The following is a 13325-nucleotide window of genomic DNA, read 5'->3' as shown; positions in this document are numbered from 1 at the left end:
AATTTGGGATGAGGAAGAGAGGGAATTCAGGATGAGGAGGAAGAGGGAGGGAATTCAGGGATGAAGAGCAGGCAGGGAAATTTGGGATATGGAGGAGGAAATTTAGGGATGAGGAAGAGGGAATTTAGGGATGAAGAAGGAGGGAGTTTGGGATGAGGAAGAGGAAGGTGAAAGATTTGGGATGAGGATGAAGAAGAGGTAGTTTGGGATGAGGAGGAGGAAGAGGAGGGAATTTGGGATGAGGAGAAGAGAATTTAGGGATGAAGAAGGAAGGAGTTTGGGATGAGGATGAAGAGGAGGGAGTTTGGGATGAGGAAGATGAAGAGGAGGGAGTTTGGGATGAGGATGAAGAGGAGGGAGTTTGGGATGAGGAAGATGAAGAGGAGGGAGTTTGGGATGAGGATGAAGAGGAGGGAGTTTGGGATGAGGAGAAGGGAATTTAGGGATGAAGAAGGAAGGAGTTTGGGATGAGGATGAAGAAGGAAGGAATTTGGGATGAGGAAGATGAAGAGGAGGGAGTTTGGGATGAGGAGAAGGGAATTTAGGGATGAAGAAGGAAGGAGTTTGGGATGAGGAAGAGGAAAGTGAAAGATTTGGGATGAGGATGAAGAAGAGGGAGTTTGGGATGAGGAGGAGGAAGAGGAGGGAATTTGGGATGAGGAAGAGGGAATTTAGGGATGAAGAAGGAAGGAGTTTGGGATGAGGATGAAGAGGATGGAGTTTGAGATGAGGATGAAGAGGAGGGAGTTTGGGATGAGGATGAAGAGGAGGGAGTTTGGGATGAGGAAGATGAAGAGAATGGAGTTTGGGATGAGTATGAAGAGGAGGGAGTTTGGGATGAGGAGAAGGGAATTTAGGGATGAAGAAGGAAGGAGTTTGGGATGAGGATGAAGAAGGAAGGAGTTTGGGATGAGGATGAAGAGGAGGGAGTTTGGGATGAAGAACAGGGAATTTAGGGATGAAGAAGGAAGGAATTTGGGATGAGGATGAAGAGGATGGAGTTTGGGATGAGGAAGATGAAGAGGAGGGCCAGGTTTTGCCGGAACTTTATCCAGGGATTTCCCTGCAGCCCCTGCAGGCCCTGCGGGCCCTGCGCCTGCTCCGATCCCTGTGCCGGAGGCTCGGGGATGGACCCGGAGCTGCCGAGGCCCTGAGCCAGATGTGCCGGATCCTGCTGCAGCTGGAATGTCCTGGCCACGCCCAGGTAACCGGGAATGTGGGAATGGGAATGTGGGAATGGGATCTGGGAATGGGATCTGGGAATGTGGGAATGGGATCTGGGAATGGGATCTGGGAATCTGGGAATGGGGTCTGGGAATGTCCTGGCCACGCCCAGGTAACCGGGAATGTGGGAATGGGATCTGGAATTCTGGGAATGGGATCTGGGAATCTGTGAATGGGATCTGGGAATGGGAGCTGGGAATCTGGGAATGGGATCTGGGAATGTCCTGGCCACGCCCAGGTAACCGGGAATGTGGGAATGGGAATGTGGGAATGGGATCTGGGAATGGGATCTGGGGATCTGGGAATGGGATCTGGGAATGGGATCTGGGAATGTCCTGGCCACGCCCAGGTAACCGGGAATGTGGGAATGGGATCTGGGAATGGGATCTGGGGATCTGGGAATGGGATCTGGGGATCTGGGAATGGGATCTGGGAATGTCCTGGCCACGCCCAGGTAACCAGGAATGGGAGCTGGGAATGTGGGAGTGGGATCTGGGAATCTGGGAATGGGATCTGGGGATCTGGGAATGGGATCTGGGGATCTGGGAATGGGGTCTGGGAATGTCCTGGCCACGCCCAGGTAACCGGGAATGGGAGCTGGGAATCTGGGAATGGGATCTGGGGATCTGGGAAGGGGCTCCAGAATTCTGGGAATGGGCTCTGGAAGTCTGGGAATGCAGTCCTGAAATCCAGAAATGTGCTTCCCAAACCTGGGGAAATCTGGGAATGTCCTGTCCAGGCCCAAAGAAAAAAAACAGGATGAGGGAACTCCAGGATTTCCCAAAATCCCGGGAAAATCCCCCTGGGGATGGGCTTTGGGTGCTGATCCAGGTCTGGCATTCCCAGGTTTTCCTGGAAGAGTTGGAATCGTGCCTGGAGGAGGAGGAGGAAGGCAGCGACGATTCCCGGCTGCTCCTGCGCCATTCCCGGCTCCTGCTGCGCAGCCACCTCTGCTGCCTCCAGAACCAGGCAAAAACGGGATTTTCCCAAAAAAAAATTGGGATTTGGGATGGGGGAGCCCCTGGGATTTCCCAAATCCCGGTTTTCCAGGCAGAGCAGGGCGTGGCTCCGCTGCTGGAAGGGGATTGGGATGATGGGAGCACCCCCTGTGGTCACTAAAATCCTGGATTTCCCCGGATTTTTCCTGGATTTCTTTCCCAACTTTCTCCCTTTTTTTCTCCCTTTTTTTCTCTGTGTTTTTTCCCCATTTTTTCCCCATTTTTTCCCCATTTTTTCCCCATTTTTCCCCATTTTTCCCCATTTTTTCCCATTTTTTCCCCATTTTTTCCCCATTTTTTCCCCATTTTTTCCCCATTTTTTCCCCATTTTTTCCCCATTTTTTTCCCCATTTTTTCCCCATTTTTTCCCCATTTTTTCCCCATTTTTTCCCCATTTTTTCCCCATTTTTTCCCCATTTTCTCCCCATTTTTCCCCATTTTTTCCCATTTTTTCCCTGTTTTTTCCCATTTTTTCCCCATTTCTCCCCATTTCTCCCAATTTCTCCCCATTTTCCCATGTTTTCCCGGAATTCCCGCCATTCCCAGGTTCCCGAGGGTGTCTCCCTGCTGTAGGAAGGGGATTGGGGTGGGGGAATGGGATAAAAGGACTGGGATGATGGGATGGGAGCACCCCCTGTGCTCACTAAATCCCATTTTTTCCCCATTTCTCCCCATTTTTTCCCATGTTTTTCCCCATTTTCCCCATTTTCCCGGAATTCCCGCCATTCCCAGGTTCCCTAGGCCGTCTCCCTGCTGCTGGAAGGGGATTGGGATGAGGGAATGGGATAAGAGAGCTGGGATGATGGGATGGGAGCACCCCCTGTGCTCACTAAATCCCATTTTTTCCCCATTTCTCCCCATTTTCCCATGTTTTTCCCCATTTTCCCGGAATTCCCGCCATTCCCAGGTTCCCGAGGGTGTCTCCCTGCTGCTGGAAGGGGACTGGGATAAAAGGACTGGGATGATGGGATGGGAGCACCCCTTGTGCTCACTAAATCCCGTTTTTTTCCCATTTTTTCCCTTTTTCTCCCCATTTTCCCAGAATTCCCCCCATTCCCAGGTTCCCAAGGGTGTCTCCCTGCTGTAGGAAGGGGATTGGGATGGGGGAATGGGATAAAAGAGCTGGGAGCACCCCCTGTGCTCCCTAAATCCCATTTTTCCCCCATTTTTCCCCCATTTTCCCCCATTTTCCCCCATTTTTTCCCCATTTCTCCCCATTTTCCCATGTTTTTCCCCATTTTCCCGGAATTCCCGCCATTCCCAGGTTCCTGAGGCCGTCTCCCTGCTGCTGGAAGGGGAATGGGATAAAAGGGCTGGGATGATGGGATTGGGGTGGGGAATGGGATAACAGGATTGGGATGGGAACACCCCCTGTGCTCACTAAATCCCGTTTTTTTCCCATTTTTTCCCCATTTCTCTCCCATTTTCTCCCCATTTCCCCCCATTTTCCCCCCATTTTCCCCCCATTTTCCCCCCATTTTCCCTCCATTTTCCCCCCATTTCTCCCCATTTCTCCCCATTTCTCCCCGTTTTTCCCATTTTCTCCCCATTTCCCCCCATTTCTCCCCTGTTTTTTCCCTGTTTTCTCCCCATTTTCTCCCCATTTTCTCCCCATTTTCTCCCCATTTCTCCCCATTTCTCCCCATTTCTCCCGTTTTTTCCCTGTTTTTTCCCATTTTCTCCCCATTTCTCCCCATTTTCTCCCCATTTTCTCCCCATTTTTCCCCATTTTTCCCCATTTTTTCCCATTTTTTCCCATTTTTTTCCCATGTTTTTCCCCATTTTCCCATGTTTTCCCGGAATTCCCGCCGTTCCCAGGTTCCCGAGGCCGTCTCCCTGCTGCTCCAGGCGCTGCAGGATCGCGGCTCCGGCCGCTCCACGCGGGGCTGGTTCCTGGCCCGGGCCCGGGCCCTGCAGCTCACGGCACAAATCCTGGAGCTGCCCCCGGCGCGGCTCCCGGCACCGCTCCGGCAACGCATCCGACAGCACGGTGGGAAAACCGGAATGGGAATGGGCTGGAGGAGGAGGAGGGGAAGAGTTTGGGATGAGGGAGAGGGGTTTTGGGGTGAGGGAAAGGAGTTTGGGATGGAGAGAGAGTTTGGGATGAGGGACAGGGAGTTTGGGGTGAGGGAAAGGAGTTTGGGATGAGGAAGAGGAAGAGGGAAGGGAGTTTGGGATAGAGAGTTTGGGATGAGGAAGAGGAAGGGAGTTTGGGATGGAGAGAGAGTTTGGGAAGAGATGAAGGAAGTTTGGGATGAGGAAGAGGGAGGGAATTTGGGATGGAGAGAGGGATTTTGGGATGAGGAAGAGGAAGAGGGAGGGAGTTTGGGGTGAGGAAAAGGGAGTTTGGGATGGAGAGAGAGTTTGGGAAGAGATGCAAGGAATTTGGGATGGGGAAGAAGAAGAGGGAAAGGAGTTTGGGATGGAGAGAGAGTTTGGGAAGAGGGAAGGGAGTTTGGGATGAGGAAGAGGAAGGGAGTTTGGGATGAGGAAGAGGGAAGGGAGTTTGGGATGGGGAAGAAGAAGAGGGAAGGGAGTTTGGGATGAGGAAGAGGAAGGGAGTTTGGGATGAGGAAGAGGGAAGGAGTTTGGGATGAGGAAGAGGGAAGGAGTTTGGGATGAGGAAGAGGAAGGGAGTTTGGGATGAGGAAGACGGAGGGAGTTTGGGATGAGGAAGAGGGAAGGAGTTTGGGATGAGGAAGAGGAAGGGAGTTTGGGATGAGGAAGAGGAAGGGAGTTTGGGATGAGGAAGAGGGAGTTTGGGATGGAGAGAGAGTTTGGGAAGAGATGCAAGGAATTTGGGATGGGGAAGAAGAAGAGGGAAAGGAGTTTGGGATGGAGAGAGAGTTTGGGAAGAGGGAAGGGAGTTTGGGATGAGGAAGAGGAAGGGAGTTTGGGATGAGGAAGAGGGAAGGGAGTTTGGGATGGGGAAGAAGAAGAGGGAAGGGAGTTTGGGATGAGGAAGAGGAAGGGAGTTTGGGATGAGGAAGAGGGAAGGAGTTTGGGATGAGGAAGAGGGAAGGAGTTTGGGATGAGGAAGAGGAAGGGAGTTTGGGATGAGGAAGACGGAGGGAGTTTGGGATGAGGAAGAGGGAAGGAGTTTGGGATGAGGAAGAGGAAGGGAGTTTGGGATGAGGAAGAGGAAGGGAGTTTGGGATGAGGAAGAGGGAAGGAGTTTGGGATGAGGAAGAGGGAAGGAGTTTGGGATGAGGAAGAGGGAAGGAGTTTGGGATGAGGAAGAGGAAGGGAGTTTGGGATGGGGAAGAAGAAGAGGGAAAGGAGTTTGGGATGAGGAAGAGGAAGGGAGTTTGGGATGAGGAAGAGGGAAGGAGTTTGGGATGAGGAAGAGGGAAGGAGTTTGGGATGGGGAAGAAGAAGAGGGAAGGGAGTTTGGGATGAGGAAGAGGAAGGGAGTTTGGGATGAGGAAGAGGGAAGGGAGTTTGGGATGGGGAAGAAGAAGAGGGAAAGGAGTTTGGGATGGAGAGAGAGTTTGGGAAGAGATGAAGGAAGGTGGGGATGAGGAAGAGGGAGGGAATTTGGGATGGAGAGAGGGATTTTGGGATGAGGGAGAGGAAGAGGGAAGGGAGTTTGGGATGGAGAGTTTGGGATGAGGAAGAGGAAGGGAGTTTGGGATGAGGAAGAGGGAAGGAGTTTGGGATGGGGAAGAAGAAGAGGGAAAGGAGTTTGGGATGAGGAAGAGGAAGGGAGTTTGGGATGAGGAAGAGGGAAGGAGTTTGGGATGAGGAAGAGGGAAGGAGTTTGGGATGGGGAAGAAGAAGAGGGAAAGGAGTTTGGGATGGAGAGAGAGTTTGGGAAGAGATGAAGGAAGTTTGGGATGAGGAAGAGGGAGGGAATTTGGGATGGAGAGAGGGAGTTTGGGATGAAGAAGAGGAAGAGGGAAGGGAGTTTGGGATGAGGAAAAGGGAGTTTGGGATGGAGAGAGTTTGGGAAGAGATGAAGGGAGTTTGGGATGAGGAAGAGGAAGAGGAAGGAGTTTGGGATGAGGAAGAGGGAAGGAGTTTGGGATGGAGAGAGAGTTTGGGAAGAGATGAAGGAAATTTGGGATGAGGAAGAGGGAGGGAATTTGGGATGGAGAGGAGGAGGAACGAGGGGTTTTGGGGATGAGGAGGAAGAGAGAGAGTTCGGGATGAGGAAGGAGTTCCGGGAGAAGGAAGAAGGGATTTGGGATGAGGAAGAGGAAGGGTGGAGTCGGGATTCGGGGAAGCTTTGCTGGGAAGAGGAGGAGGAGGAAGAGGAGGGAGCAGCTGGGGCGGCTCCAGCGCTGATCCCACGGAATTCCAGGCTGGAGCAGCCCCAAGGTGGCTCTGCTGGAGGCGCAGAGGCTGCTCCGGAGCGTCCTCGTCTTCCTCATGGGCAGCGACGTCCTGGGGAGCGCCCGGAGCCTCCCGCCCGAGGAGCCCGGCCCCGACTCCGGTCAGGGAACGGGACGGGATCCGTGGGGTGGGGTGGGATCCGTGGGATGGGATCCATGGGATGGCATCCGTGGGGTGGGATCTGTGGGGTGGGATTGGAATGGGATCTGTAGGGTGGGGTGGGATCTGTGGGGTGGGATGGGATCTGTGGGATGGGATCTGTGGGGTGGGATGGGATCCATGGGGTGGGATCCGTGGGGTGGGATGGGATCCATGGGATGGGATCTGTGGGGTGGCATCTGTGGGGTGGGATTGGGATGGGATCCATGGGGTGGGATTGGGAGCCTCTGGAATCCTCCCTATCCCATAACCCTGGGAATCCTCCCTGTCCTGGGTCCCTGTCCCACGTCCATGTCCGGTGTCCCCTGTCCAGTGTCCCTGTCCAGTGTCCGTGTCCAGTGTCCATGTCCAGTGTCCCTGTCCAGTGTCCGTGTCCAGTGTCCATGTCCAGTGTCCGTGTCCCTGCCCAGTGTCCCTGCCCAGTGTCCATGTCCAGTGTCCCTGTCCAGTGTCCATGTCCAGTGTCCCTGTCCAGTGTCCATGTCCAGTGTCCCTGTCCAGTGTCCATGTCCAGTGTCTGTGTCCCTGTCCAGTGTCCCTGTCCCGTGTCCGGAGCCATGTCCATGTCCCTGTCCAGTGTCCATGTTCAGTGTCCCTGTCCAGTGTCCCTGTCCAGTGTCCGTGTCCCTGTCCAGTGTCCGTGTCCCTGTCCAGTGTCCGTGTCCCTGTCCAGTGTCCAGTGTCCCTGTCCAGTGTCCATGTCTGTGTCCCTGTCCAGTGTCCATGTCCCTGTCCAGTCTCTGTGTCCCATGTCCGGTGTGGGTGTCTGAGCTGTGTCCGATGTGTCCGGTGTCAGTGTCCAGTGTATCTGGTACTGGTGTCCGAGCTGTATCCGGTGTATCCGGTGTCCCCGGTACCGGTGTATCTGGTGTCAGTGTCCGGTGTCCCCGGTGTCCCCGGTGTATCCGGTGTCCCCGGTACTGGTGTATCTGGTGTCAGTGTCCGGTGTCCCCGGTGTATCTGGCGTCCCTGGTACCGGTGTATCTGGTGTCAGTGTCTGGTGTATCCGGTGTCCCCGGTGTCCCCGGTGTCCCCGGTACCGGTGTATTCGGTGTGTCCGGTGTCCCCGGTACCGGTGTATCCGGTGTATCCGGTGTCCCCAGTGTATCCAGTGTGTCCGGTGTCCCCGGTGTGTCCGGTGTCCCCGGTGTATCCGGTGTATCCGGCATGTCCGGTGTCCCCGGTGTATCCGGTGTGTCCGGGTGTCCGACGCAGGTGTTGCCGTTGCAGGTTCTGCGCTGCTGCACAAGTGGCAGGCGCTGGGGGAGGCCCTGAGCTGCTGCCAGCGCCTGGTGACGCTGCTGGGCCACGGCGAGCTGGGCTGCAGGGCCAGAGCCTTCTGTGCGGAGGGACTGGGGCTGGCTGGACACCTGCAGGCCTCCAGATGGTCAGTACTGGGATCACTGGGATCACTGGGATCACTGGGAATGGGATTGGGATCACTGGGATCACTGGGGTCACTGGGATGGAGCTGGGCTGCAGGGCCAGAGCCTTCTGTGCAGAGGGACTGGGGCTGGCTGGACACCTGCAGGCCTCCAGATGGTCAGTGATGGGATTGGGAATGGGATTGGGATCACTGGGATCACTGGGAATGGGATTTGGGTCACTGGGAATGGGAATGGGATTGGGGTCACTGGGATGGAGCTGGGCTGCAGGGCCAGAGCCTTCTGTGCAGAGGGGCTGGGGCTGGCTGGACACCTGCAGACCTCCAGATGGTCAGTGATGGGATCACTGGGATCACTGGGAATGGGATTGGGATCATTGGGAATGGGAATGGGATCACTGGGATCACTGGGAATGGATTGGGGTCACTGGGATGGAGCTGGGCTGCAGGGCCAGAGCCTTCTGTGCAGAGGGACTGGGGCTGGCCGGACACCTGCAGGCCTCCAGATGGTCAGTGATGGGATCACTGGGATCACTGGGATCACTGGGAATGGGATTGGGATCATTGGGATCACTGGGAATGGGATTGGGATCACTGGGATCACTGGGAATGGGAATGGGATCATTGGGATCATTGGGAATGGATTGGGATCACTGGGATCATTGGGAATGGATTGGGATCACTGGGAATGGGAATGGGATTGGGATCACTGGGATCACTGGGAATGGATTGGGATCACTGGGATCACTGGGAATGGGTTGGGGTCACTGGGAATGGGATTGGGATCATTGGGATCACTGGGAATGGGATTGGGATCACTGGGATCACTGGGAATGGATTGGGATCACTGGGATCACTGGGAATGGGATCACTGGGATCAGGATTGGGATGGGGATCCTTTGGGAATGGTGGGTGAGGAGCTCAGTGACTGTTCCCACCTCCCTCCTGGCTCTGATGGGATCTGAGGGGCCTTTTTCCCCATTTTCCCCATTTTCCCCATTTTCCCCATTTTCCCCTCATTTTCCTCATTTTTTTCCCGTTTTTTCCCACTTTTCCCCCCATTTTCCCCCTGTTTTTCCCGGTTTTTCTCCGTTCTTCCCGGTTTTTCCCGGTTTTCCCGCAGGTGTGTGTCGTTCCTGGTGCTGCAGTCCCAGCTGGAGCTGCAGCAGGGGGAGCTGGAGCTGAGCCAGTCCCACCTCCAGCACGCCCAGTTCCTGCTCCAGCCCCAAACTGGTGAGCACTGGGATGGGGAAATCCCGGTCTGGGAATGGGGAAATCCCAGTCTGGGAATGGGGGAAATCCCAGTCTGGGAATGGAGGAAATCCCAGTCTGGGAATGGGGAAATCCCAGTTTGGGAATGGAGGAAATCCCAGTCTGGGAATGGAGGAAATCCCAGTCTGGGAATGGGGAAATCCCAGTTTGGGAATGGAGGAAATCCCAGTCTGGGAATGGGGGAAATCCCAGTTTGGGAATGGGGGAAATCCCAGTCTGGGAATGGGGGAAATCCCAGTTTGGGAATGGGGGAAATCCCAGTCTGGGAATGGAGGAAATCCCAGTTTGGGAATAGAGGAAATCCCAGTCCAGGAATGGGGGAAATCCCAGTTTGGGAATGAGGAAATTCCAGAGATCCCAGTTTGGGAATGAGGAAATCCCAGAGATCCCAGTTTGGGAATGGGGGAAATTCCAGAGATCCCAGTTTGGGAATGAGGAAATCCCAGAGATCCCAGTTTGGGAATGGGGAAAATCCCAGTTTGGGAATGAGGAAATTCCAGGGATCCCAGTTTGGGAATGGGGGAAGGATCAGGCTCAGACAGAATCCAGGTTTTTGATCCCTTTCTTTGAGCTGGAAAATCCCAAACGTCCTTTCCTCCATCCACAGAATTAAATCCCACTGGGAACCCCAAATACCCCTCCCATCCCCAGGCTGAAAAATCCAGCTGGGAATCCTCTCCAAATCCCAAATTCTCCCTGAATTCCCTCAATTCCCTCAATTCCAGAAGCCAAACCCCTGTGGGATCCTCAGCACCGAGCCAAGATCCAGCTCCGGAAGGGTCTCCCGGAGAGGAGAAAACCCCGGGATCCACTGGATCCACTGGATCCCGATCCCAATCCCGCCAAAGAAGAGGATGAGGAATTCCTCAAGGGTCCATCCTTGGATCTGCTGGCTCCGGCCGCTCTCCCGGAGCAGCCGGACGCTCTCACGGCCTCCCCGGAGCTGAGAAAGAAAGGGAAGAGCCCGGAATTCCTGGAATTCCTGGAATTCCTGTCCCATCCCTGGGGATGCGGCTGCTCCTTCTGCTCCGACCCCGCGCTGCTGGAGCTGGGGCTGCGCTGGCTCCTGGCGCGGGCTCGGCACCGGATCCTGGCCGGGAACGGCGCCCCCGGAGCCGCCCTGGCGCGGAAAGTGCTGGAACGGTGCTGGAGCGCCGGGAAACGGCTGGAGGGGGAGCTGGGGAGGGCTGGGATCGTGGGGAATGCCGGGAATAACGGGGGGAAAAATGGGAATAACGGGGGGAAAAATGGGAATAACGGGGGGAAAAATGGGAATAATGGGGGGAACGGCGGGAATAACGGGGGGAAAAATGGGAATAACGGGGGGAGCAGTGGGAATAACGGGGGGAAAAATGGGAATAACGGGGGGAGCACTGGGAATAACGGGGGGAACAGTGGGAATAATGGGGGGAACAGTGGGAATAATGGGGGGAAAAATGGGAATGAGAGCCATGGGAATGAGGAAAACAGTGGGAATGAGAGCTGTGGGATTGGGGTGAACAATGGGAATAAGAGCCATGGGAATGGGGGGAACAATGGGAATGAGGGGAACAATGGGATTGGGGGGAACAATGGGAATGAGAGCTGTGGGAATGAGGGGAACAGTGGGATTGGAGACATCATCAAGGATAAGGGAATTCCTGGGAATAACGGGGACGCCATCAGGGATGGGGACAGGAACCTGCAGGATCCTTCTGACAATGGGAACAGTTTTGGGATCAGGGAACCCTCTGGGGATGGGAACAGTTTTGGGATCAGGAACACCTTTGGGATCAGGGACCTGCAGGATCCCTCTGGGAATGGGAACACCTTTGGGATCAGGGATCCCCCTGGGGATGGGAACAGTTTTGGGATCAGGGATCCCCCTGGGGATGGGAACACCTTTGGGATCAGGGATCCCCCTGGGGATGGGAACACCTTTGGGATCAGGAACACCTTTGGGATCAGGGATCCCCCTGGGAATGGGAACAGTTTTGGGATCAGGGATCCCTCTGGGGATGGGAACACCTTTGGGCTCAGGGATCCCCCTGGGGATGGGAACACCTTTGGGCTCAGGGATCCCTCTGGGAATGGGAACAGTTTTGGGATCAAGGACCTGCAGGATCCCCCTGGGAATGGGAACATCTTTGGGATCAGGGATCCCTCTGGGGATGGGAACACCTTTGGGATCAGGGACCCCTCTGTGCTCAGGCCCCCCCTGGGCCCTCTGGCCGAGCTGGTGGCCGCCAGCTACTCCACGCTGGCCCTGCGGGTCCTGCCGGGCTCATCCCAGCCGGATCCCGTTTGGGATGAGGAGCTGGAGCGGGGTCTGACCCTCCTGGCGTCCCAAAGCGCCCCCGTGGCCGGGCTGGCCGTGGCCGTGGCCACTCTGCTGCTGGCCAAAGCCTTGGCCACCCTCAGCCGCGTGGCCACCGCCCTCGGCCGCCCCGTCAGCGACGTCCTGGCCCAAACCTGGACCCCCCGACCCCCAGCCAGCCCCAAACAAGCCCAAAAAAGCCCCAAAGCTCCCCCCAGAAAAACCAAAGCCCCCAAAGGCAAGGTGGGGAAGAGCCCGAGAGCGAAGCCCCCCAGGTTTGGGGAGGTTTTCTCGCTGGGGGATTCGGACAGCGAGGTTCCCCCCATTGTCCTGCGGCCGGGGGGACCCTGCACCCCCCACCCCAAATCGGGGGGACCCCCAAAAACGCTGCTGGGGGGGCCCAGGACCCCCTTCAGCATCTTCAGCGAGGAGCCCTCCCCCAGCAGGGGCCACTCCCGGCTCCGCAGGGCCCCCAAAATCCCGGGAAGGGTCAAGTCCCGGATCAGGGTGAGTCTGGGGAGGGGAGAGCTCTGGGGGGGAGGGAAATTTGGGGAGGGAAATTTGGGGAGGGAAATTTGGGGGGAAATTGGGAGGGGAAGTTTGGGATGGAAATTTGGGGAGGGAAATTGGGAGGGAAATTTGGGGAGGGAAATTTGGGGGGAAATTGGGAGGGAAATTTGGGGGGAAATTGGGAGGGGAAGTTTGGGGATGGGAAAGGTTTGGGGATGGAAATTTGGGGAGAGAAATTGGGAGGGAAATTGGGAGGGAAATTTGGGATGGGAAATTTGGGGATGGAAATTGGGAGGGGAAGTTTGGGGAGGGAAATTGGGGGAGAGGGAAATTTGGGAGGGAAATTTGGGGAGGGAAATTTGGGGAGAGAAATTGGGAGGGAAATTTGGGAGGGGAAGTTTGGGGATGGGAAAGGTTTGGGGAGGGAAATTTGGGAAGGGAAATTTGGGGGGAAATTGGAAGGGGAAGTTTGGGATGGAAATTTGGGGAGGGAAATTGGGAGGGAAATTTGGGGAGGGAAATTGGGAGGGGAATTGGGAGGAGGGGGAATTTGGGGATGGAAATTTGGGATGGAAGTTTTGGGGGAAAAGTTTGGGGATGGAAATTTGGGATGGGAAATTTGGGGAGGGGGAAAGTTTGGGGATGGAAATTGGGAGGAGGGGGAATTGGGAGGGAAATTTGGGGAGGGAAGTTTTGGGGGAAAAGTTTGGGGATGGAAATTTGGGGGGAAATTGGGAGGGGAAGTTTGGGATGGAAATTTGGGGATGGGAAAGGTTTGGGGAGGGAAATTTGGGATGGGAAATTGGGAGGGAAATTTGGGGAGGGAAATTTGGGGATGGGAATTTGGGGATGGGAAAGGTTTGGGGGGGAGGGAAATTTGGGGAGAGAAATTGGGAAGGGAAATTTGGGGATGGGAAAGGTTTGGGAAGGGAAATTTGGGGGGAAATTGGGAGGGAAATTTGGGGGGAAATTGGGAGGGGAATTTGGGGAGAGAAATTGGGAGGGAAATTTGGGGAGGGAAATTTGGGGATGGGAAAGGTTTGGGGAGGGAAATTTGGGGAAGGGAAAGGTTTGGGGGGGAGGGAAATTTGGGGAGGGAAATTGGGAGGGGAAAGGTTTGGGGAGGGAAATTTGGGGGGAAATTGGG

The 13325-nt window shown here is 55.3% G+C and overlaps 1 protein-coding gene across 1 annotated transcript in view; it reads left to right on the top strand.

The window, feature by feature from the left end:
• ESPL1 (extra spindle pole bodies like 1, separase) overlaps window positions 1-13325 on the top strand; it is a 47453-nt gene that overhangs the window by 14638 nt on the left and 19490 nt on the right. The window contains exons 13-20 of the mRNA XM_058861132.1: window positions 1070-1204; window positions 2071-2193; window positions 4041-4212; window positions 6526-6657; window positions 7947-8103; window positions 9224-9333; window positions 10098-10515; window positions 10789-12175. Coding sequence (XP_058717115.1) covers window positions 1070-1204; window positions 2071-2193; window positions 4041-4212; window positions 6526-6657; window positions 7947-8103; window positions 9224-9333; window positions 10098-10515; window positions 10789-12175 — 2634 coding nt within the window. The remainder of the gene's footprint in view (window positions 1-1069; window positions 1205-2070; window positions 2194-4040; window positions 4213-6525; window positions 6658-7946; window positions 8104-9223; window positions 9334-10097; window positions 10516-10788; window positions 12176-13325) is intronic.

The sequence above is a fragment of the Poecile atricapillus genome, chromosome 35 (genome assembly GCF_030490865.1).
Source record: "Poecile atricapillus isolate bPoeAtr1 chromosome 35, bPoeAtr1.hap1, whole genome shotgun sequence".
In the NCBI taxonomy this organism is placed as follows: domain Eukaryota; kingdom Metazoa; phylum Chordata; class Aves; order Passeriformes; family Paridae; genus Poecile; species Poecile atricapillus.
Note: the sequence above shows the minus strand (reverse complement) of the source record. Positions and strands in the feature narration are given on the sequence as shown.